Genomic DNA, 9,006 nt, shown 5'->3' with positions numbered 1-9,006 from the left:
GCTCATGTCCACTCCAAAAGTCTAGAACAACTATATAAAAGGAACGAAGGTCTCCTTGGTTCCAGGACTCTGATGGTGACCAGGACCATCTGGTTACAGGAAACACCTGAGGTTTTGAAAGGCAAATCTCAGTTGTGGTTTTCTGTTTTTATGCTTTCTTATATTACGAAAAATGTTCTAAGGTGTTTTAGAAACACTTCCCTACAACCTTTGCCATAAAGCTTTATAGAATATGTAAAAAAGACATCCAAAAGATGTTCCATCTTGCATTCTGTAAAATGAAACTGCCACTTGAGAATGTGAAATGACTAGGCCAGGTGCTGTGGAAACCATGTTCTACCAAAAACACCCTTTCCCCCGCCATGGGAGAAGAGTGGGGAGGGAGGAAGGAAGGGTGAGATGAGAAAACCAAGAACTCGAGAGTCACTCAGCAGCAGGGCTAGTGGACTCAAATTAAGGCAGTTTGAATCTTTTTCTCTGGAATGGCATTCCCCCTAAGCATGAGCACTTCAACCTCAAAACAAGATGCTCTGACTGCCCAGTGAGCTCTTGGGTTCCTTACAATCTTGACAATGCTGTGACAGATGGAATGTGAGATCTCAGAAAGGTAAAGGAGAAAATACGAGAGGCTGCTGGTCCTGCCCCACTTCTCCAATCCTAGCCCTGACAAAGTACCGCATCACCACTAAATTCCACTCACCCTGGCTATTGCAAGAGGTAGTTTGGGGACTTGCACTCCCAGCCATGCTAACCAGGTTCCATACGCTAAAATGTTTAGCACTATCTACTTTTTTTTTTTTTTTTTTCCCTTTTTGAAGTTTTTTTTTTTTTTTAAAGCAGGAGAAAAGGAAATTCATACAAAGCAGTGAATAACAGGCTAGACTCATTGGGTGGCCATTGCTCTAGACTCACCTAAACCTTTCCTGGCTAGTCTAGGGGACTAAGGCATACCTTCCCAACTTACAACCTTCAAAGTTCACAATGCCCTCAGAAAAACAAAAGACCCACCCCCAGTCTAACAAATCATCTGCATAGAAAACCAGAACCAATGGATCTGGGGAAGGAGTGGATATGTTCTAATGTTTGTGCTCTCCCCAGTCATATACTAGCTACAGAAGTATGTTCTGCTAGGCAAGGTGGAGACCCTCACAAGGGCACTAAATCAGTGGGGCCTCCCCTTCCCCATCTCTTATAATTTTGGTGCATCTGAGCATGGCAAATGTCTCAGGAGACCTCACCATTAGCACCATTCTGAGCTCAGTGAAGCAGAAATAAGGTCACTTATAATGCTTTAAAGTTTGTCCCCTGTGACTATTCCCCTGCCCATCACCATTATTTTTGGTTCCTATTAGGATGCTCTCTTTTAAAACAATAATGACAATGGGAGGAGGGGGTGGTGATTGGAAAAAGCATTGTCAAAAGAAGCAAAAGACAAAGGAAAATACTGCAAAAGAGCAAAATCATATAAAGATATACTAATGTTGACAGAACCCACATAGACTGGCAACCTACCCTCCCACTTTCACCCCCACCCGGCAGGGGAGATGCCAGTTACTTTTAGAATGATTAGGGAACACTGCCACCACAGTCTTCTCCTTGAGAGCTGGCTGAGGGCCTGACACAAAAGGTGTAAGAACATGGAGGGGGCTTAGGGAAAGAGGAATGGGGAGACATGGGAGACAAGGGATACGTGCTTGGGGTTGCAAGAAGAAAAATCCTGAAGTGACCCAAAGGAGCTGAGGAGGATTAAGTCTTGTCATCCCCACTCCAGCTGGTGGTGCTAGGCATGACCATTCGCTTCATCTTCCAGGCTATGGAGCAGCAGAAGCTGGTGGGCCTGGAGCAGGAGGTGGAGGAACCCCATCTGTGGCTGGTGGTGGCGGCGGCAACTGCTGCTGTGGTGGAGGGGGATCTGCAAACACATCCAAGAGAAACTTGTCATGGTTTGAAATAGCCCATCCAGAGAAAAATGACTCAAGAGAGAGTTTCCAATACACTCCAAGAAGCCTTTTGGTGTTGCAGTCTATATGGGTCAGGTCTCGTGGTGCATGCCCAAACCCTAGCAGCTGAGGAGGTACAATGTATGAGTGCCCCATTCCTCTTCAAGTCCTACCTCACCCCAACCCTTTTCAGGATTCAATTAGATAATTTTATTTCATTTTAATGGTTCTCTGCCAATTTTCTATCTTCAGTCTAAAGCACCTTCCTGGGCAAATTCTATGTCTTCTTTTTTGTCCCAGTGTCTAGCCGTGGAGTTCAGTTCCGACTCATAGCCACCAGGTATATAGTTTTCAAGGCTGTAAATCTTATGGGAGCAGAAAGAAAAGGCTCTCTCCCACAGAATGGCTGTCAGATTCGAACTGCTGACCTTTTAGTTAACAGTCCAACACATATATAACTCACTACGATACCATGTGTCTAGCCTGTTGATGTTAAGTGTCTAACATAATTGGCACAAAAACAACTTCTTGATGATTAACTGTTTCCACCAGGGTGAGAGTGCTTCATTTGAGGCTAGTGTCAAGTTGGGCATTCCTAAGAGGTCTCAAGGCTCCTAAACTGCAGGCCTTCAATTTTTTTGGTCAAAACTAGGTCAGGTCCTAAAGGAAACAATTAGTCTGAGTGTCTTGGGTTCCTATTTTCACTTTAGCTGCTTTAGTATATGCAGAAACTCTACAGATGATTTAACCCAGGATTTAAAAAACTGCTGGAATTTTGCCGGAAATGAAAACATACAAAGCAAATAAAGTGCAGCCTTGCTCGCTGGTCAATTCACCCAATCCCAAACTCAGAAAGTTTCTAGTAAACTCCTATTCTCTCATATGTCATCTTACAGTGCAGGAATCTGAGCCCTGAAGAGAGAACACAACTCATTCAAGGTGGCCCACTAAGTACTGGAGAGCCATGGCTATAAAGGAACTTACTTGATGTCCTTGCCCTTACCAGTTCCTAGACTTTACTTTCCAACAACTATTTTTGAACTCTTGTATTCACAAAAGACTCCTGTAGGGAAAACAACCAGAAACTCTATATATATACCAAGATTCAAAATGAACAGCCTAAAACAGGAATGAGAGAGAAATGTCTTTTTGACCTCTACATACCTCAGTACTCAAGAGTGTCTGCAATGAAGGCTGTGACACACAGCCTGACAGAATGTTAGTACTTAGCCCTCTTCACCTGTGTTACCTGCTCATCAGGAATGCTGAAGAGCACTGACCACAAACCAGTATCGGTGGCTCACTGTCACAAGTTACCTCCCAAACTACTGGAAGTTAGGAGGCTGGGTTAGAGCAAAGTCAGGTACAGAAAATAGACTTTCTCCCTGGCAGACTAGGGTAATGTGTCACCTTACCATGCTACTTACACATGCCATTAGGTGCTGTGAGGGGTACCCGTGGTCCTAAGATGTTTCCAGGCATTGGAGGCATACCAGGAGGTGTAGGGCCACCCCCAGAGGGATGGATGTTGGCTGCAACGCTGGGAATCATGCGGCCTGGCATGGGCTGCCCAGGCATCATGGAACTTGGGCCCGGTATCTGACCTGTGGAGAAACGTGAAAGTACTGTAAGTATATGAGGAAAGGGCATCAGAAAAGGATCCCCAAGCAGGTGAAATGCAAACAAACATGCCTCACCCTACAAAGGATATGAAATATCAATAGAGCAATCATGTGTAACAAACTAGGTCTAACGTCTTTTCTCTTAATGGGAGGGTAAAGACACTTAATGGGGACAGGTCTGTGGAATCACTGAGTACTCTAACACTGGTATAAATATGTAGCTAGTTGAAAGAATGAGTGTGGCAATGTAGGAAAACACAAGCTTGGAGGTTCAGAACTACCAGAACCAATTTGATGGCACTTCACAACAATAATAAGATAAACACATATAAAATGTAAATTATAAATATGAGTATATAACCACAGTGATTATGATAGCCCTTCACAATAGCCGTAAGACGCAATCACAAAGAAAGCCTCTCCAAAAGAAAGCATCCATTCTAGTTAGTGCAGGTGAACAGTGGATTGTAAATGCCTTCCAGGGGATACACAATGCCAAACACAGTCCAGAGGGAATGGAGAGAAGGACATTTAACAGCAAGTCAGGTCAAGGACCACAGCTCCACAATGGAGCAGTTGAATTTCACCTACAGGTTTTGTCTGGAAGGGTACTGGTCACTACTGTGAAATCACCCTTAAATATGGATTTTAATACAAATGCCCAAAACCTGTTCACAAAAAATCTCCTTCATCTAAGCCCCACCATGAAGCACTGACCCTGGAGAACCAGAGGGGAGGAAAAAGAGAAAAAAAGGAAGACATCTTTGTCATCTCTTCCGATAAGAGTTTGAAATGAATGAGACCCTAAGGAAAAGAACAGTAAGATACCTCTTTAGAACATGGTTCACTAAACATTTTATGCAGTCAGATAGTAAATATTTTAGGCTTTGCAGACCATATGGTCAGTTTCTGTTGCAACTACTCAACTTGCAGTATGAAGGCAGTCGTAGACAACAATACATTAACAAACGAGTTTGTGGCAGTATTCCAACTGATGGTAGACATTTAACTAAATCTTACACCTAATGGTTAGGTGCTGGACTTGGTTCTAAAGAGCTACAAAGTAAGAAAAGTATAAAAGGTACAAAGAAAAGTAGATGCTCTTTTACGCAAGGGCAAATTATACTCTCTACCAAATGGAATCTGTGTCGTTTTTCTCTACTTTTTTCATCTAGGGACTTAAAGTAAGGAAATGGCTATCTTCTAGTTAATCAAGAAAAACCTTGCAAGTGATTTGAGATTTTGGATATGTAAATAATTATACTATGAAGTTAATTACACTATGAAGTCAAATAAAGGATGGCAGGTACACCAAAGGAAAACCATAGGAGTAAGCTCAGGAAATGGCTATTTTCTAGTTAATCAAGAAAAACCTTGTGAGTGATTTGAGACTTGGGATATGTAAATAAAGAGAAGGAGATGGATTAGGAATAAGATAACAGCAGACTATTTTAAGTACAAGGCCTAGCCCGAGTTAAACCACTGGAAAACAGTATGACTGTCACATTGGTTATTCCTGAGAGCTACTGCGTATTAAGCACTTACTGGCTCAGTGCTTTCTAAGTGTATTTTCATACTTACAACACCCCTCTGAGGTACCTGCAGCATCTATTATCATCTGCATTTGGTAGAGGAGCAACAGGCTTTAAGTTTAAAGAAAGAAAAAAGGGACAAGTTACAGAGTCAGAGAGTGAGTCCATTCTGGGCCTGTCTGATACGACTCCAAAGCAAAGAACGGTGCACTGGAGTCCCTAGGCAGTGAACGGCTAAGTGCTCAATTATGAACGGAGGAAAGGTTGGTAGTACATACACTAAGACACCATGAATCTGAAATGACAGCTCAAAGGGAACTGGTAAAGGGGGCCAGATTAGCCGGGAGTGGGTGTGGGTGTGGCAATGGTAAGACTACAGGGGACTTGGTGAAATGTTATGGAGAAATAAAGAGAAGCTTGGACCTGATTTGCTGTGTGATGGAAAGCTCTGAGAAGGGATGCAAAGGCATCAGAGCCTTGTTGTTGCTAGTATCTGCTGACTTGGTTCCAACTCACACTGACACTATGTGTAACAGAACAAAACACTACCTGGTCCTAATGCCTTGTGTCTGAAGTTATTGTGTCAGTCCATCTCGTTGAGGATCTTCCTCTTTAATCTTTATGTTTAAATTTTTTATTGTGAATCGAGTGAAGGATACCAGACAAGATCATCAACTTTCAACCAATCACGTGTTTTGTTTCATCTCAATGATTACTCTCTTCTTCCTACAAATTTTCCTGTTTCCTTCCTGTGACTTCCCTTTAACATCTTATTTTTTGCAAATCAACAAAACAAAAATTTTGATGTATACATGTTGTTGTTAAATGCTGAGGTAGTTCTGACCCATAGTTACCCTATATGAAGTTTTGGAAAAGCGGTGGGTGAGCTCGGACCACCAACTTTGCAGTTTCAAGCCAATTTTGCAGTCCAATGCATTAACCCACAGTACCACATACATAACCAAAAATATATACTCATTTAAATGTCCAAAGGGCACATTTTGCAAGCCAGTCTCCTGCCTGCAGTCTTTCTCAGTCCATAGGCTAGAGTCCTCAGCTGCTCTGTGTCTCCATGCCATTGACTGTGCTACCCTTTCTGCTGTCACCACTTTGCTACGTAGGATCTCAAGCTCCACACATGTTCTTCCCTCTTGATGGTCCTAGAATCCTCTGCTCCTGAAATGAAAGATTTACTACTTCCCCCTTTTAATTACACATCTTTTACAATTACAGTTGTGACAATTGCAATTAATCCTAATGATTATTCACAATTGAATCATAAAATCCTATCAACTGATACATCTGGAAAAGAAGAAAACTATTCAGTGGGGATTCTACATTGCCCGCTCATTCTAAAAACTAAGCACACTCATGAAAGCTTGTAAGCCAGCATTTGGTGCCTTTATATCACCCCATTTTGATAGCCAATGTCTAAATTGTCCATCCCCATTAACCCAGTGCACTAAGAAAACAAGCTTGGTCCTTGATACAAAGAATCCTTCCATTTTGGTTGAATTTTGAGCAACTGTATCCATAAACAACGGTCCAGTTGATCAAACTGTAGCAATTTACATGTGCTCCAGTATTAAGTATCTTTATTTTCATCTGGTCTAGTTCTGGTTATCTAGCCATCTAAGCTAGGTCAATTGAGTACTAGGTGCACGTTTGGGAGTTGGCTACTCTCAGCTATAGTCCCTAGTGGCTAGGTCAGTGCCTATGGGCTCTGTAATTCACACATCTCTCTCAACTTCAGGTCAGCCCATCTTCTTTCTCTTATCTTTAACTCAAGGTAAAGGGGTGTCAATGGGAACATGGCCAGACTCAGCCCATGTCTTCCTTGCTGCACTTCCACTCACAGAAAGACTAGGGTGGTCACTAGTGAGCAGACTAGACTGCTCAAGGGTTCCCTCTGAGTTTCAGGCTTCCTCTTTTTTTTTTTTTTTGCTGATCCTCCAACTCTACAAAGTATGATGTCCTCCTCTAGGGACTAGACTCTCCTGATAACATGTCCAAAGTGCAAGAGCTGAAGTCTCACCATCCTGGCTTGTAAAGAGAGTTCTGGCTGGACTTCTTCCGAGACAGATTTATTTGTTCTTTTGAAAGTCCATGATACTTTCAATATTCCAATACCATAATTCAAATACATTGCTTTTCCTATAGTTTTTATTTATTGCCCAACGTTCACATATACATGAGGCCACTGAAAATACCATGACTTGGGTTAGATATACATTAGTCCTCAAACTGCTATCTTTGCTCTTTAACACTTTAAAGAGGTCTTTTGCAGCAGATTTGCCTGATGCAATCTTTTGATTCTTTATTACTGATTCCATGAGCACTGGTTGTGGACTCAAACAAACTGAAGCCTTTGACAACTTCAATCTTTTCTCCATTTATGATGTTTTCATACAGACTGAATACATCTGGTGAATAGATCCAACCCTGGCACACACCTTTTTGGATTTTTAAACCATTCAGGACCCCCTTGTTATGTTCTAATGATTGCCTCTTGGTTTATGTACAAGTTCCTCATGAGCACAATTAAGTGTCCCGGAATACCTATTTTTCATAATGCTATCAACAGCTTGTTATGATTGATGATTTACAGTCAAATGCCTTTGTATAGTCTATAAAGCACAAGTAAACATCTTTCCGGCATTTTCTGCTTTCAGTCAAGATCCATCTGACATCAGCAACAATATCCTTCTTCTGAACCTGGCTGTTTCCTGTTGATGACTGCTGTAATTGTTTTTGAATTATGTTCAGCAAAATTTTACTTGCATGTGATATTAATGATAACGTTTCCGTATTTCGCTGGGTCACCTTTCTCTAGAATTTTACCCACAAATATGGATCTTTTCCAATCAGTTGGCCAGGTTGTTGCTGTCTTCTAAATTTCTTGACATAGATGAGAAAGTGCCTCTAGTGTTGCATTAGTTTGTTGAAAGATTTAACTTTGCATTTCATCAATTCCTTGAGACTTGTCTTTCACCAATGCCTTTAGTGCTGCTTGGACTTTTTCCTTCAATACTAGTTTGATTTTTCTTGATCATATGGTACCTCTTGCAATGGATGAACATTTTTTTTCGTATAGACACTCTGTGTAACTCCTTCTATCTTCTTTTGACATTTCTAGCATCATTCAATATTTTACCCACAGGATCCTTCAATACTCAAAGTTTAGGCTTCAATTTTTTCTTCAGTTCTTTCAGCTTGAGAAAACACTGCGTTCTTCCCTTTCGGTTTTCTAATGCTAGGTCTATGCACATTTCATTATAATGCTTGGTATGTTATCTTCTTGAACTGCTTTTGAAATTTTCTGTGCAGCTTTTACATGTCATCATTTCTTCCAGTTGCTTAATTCTCTACACTCAAGAACAAGTTTCAGAGTTAGGGCCCACAGCAGAGAAAAAAAGCTTATGTACAGATGTAGGGATCTTGTGAGGAGGATGGGGAGGTCCAACAGGTTCTGGTGAACTAAGGACAGTACTCTGCAATTTCTGAAGAGGTTCCAAGATGAAGAAAGAATCTAGGTTTGGCATATGAGTAGAGTATGAAGTGAAGAATGGGGATGAAGCAAAGAAGACAGGGGAGGATTATTTTTGCTTCAGCAAAAGGAGATGTAGGATTGCCTGCCATAGTAGAGGAAACTCTCAGAGACAGGAGGACGGGAAGACAGAACTATCAAAGTGTCAAATGTAAGAGGGCAGTGGAATACATAGAGTCTTACTATTTTAAGAACCAGGGCCAGGGCTCTGCAAAACTGTCTCAACAGCATTCTGCCAATTAGAGGGATTCTCTCAGTTCCCTTTTGGGAGCTGTATCTCTTCCTATCTCTTGATCACTCGCTAGGCTGCTAATAAAAACAAGATGCTGTTTCCTGCTCTCAATGTCTCTACTACTGATTCTCTA

The 9,006-nt window shown here is 41.5% G+C and overlaps 1 protein-coding gene across 1 annotated transcript in view; it reads right to left on the bottom strand.

The window, feature by feature from the left end:
* Positions 1-827: 827 nt before the first annotated feature.
* The window catches only part of SMARCC1 (SWI/SNF related, matrix associated, actin dependent regulator of chromatin, subfamily c, member 1), a 207,848-nt gene continuing 199,669 nt past the window's right edge, over positions 828-9,006 (bottom strand). The window contains exons 27-28 of the mRNA XM_006868793.1: positions 3,368-3,544; positions 828-1,912 (exon numbers count right to left, since the gene is read on the bottom strand). Of these exons, the coding sequence (XP_006868855.1) occupies positions 1,812-1,912; positions 3,368-3,544 (278 nt within the window). The 3' untranslated portion in view covers positions 828-1,811. The remainder of the gene's footprint in view (positions 1,913-3,367; positions 3,545-9,006) is intronic.

Source organism: Chrysochloris asiatica, unplaced genomic scaffold (genome assembly GCF_000296735.1).
Source record: "Chrysochloris asiatica unplaced genomic scaffold, ChrAsi1.0 scaffold00124, whole genome shotgun sequence".
Lineage (NCBI taxonomy): Eukaryota > Metazoa > Chordata > Mammalia > Afrosoricida > Chrysochloridae > Chrysochloris > Chrysochloris asiatica.
This window is presented reverse-complemented; position numbering and strand designations above follow the sequence as displayed.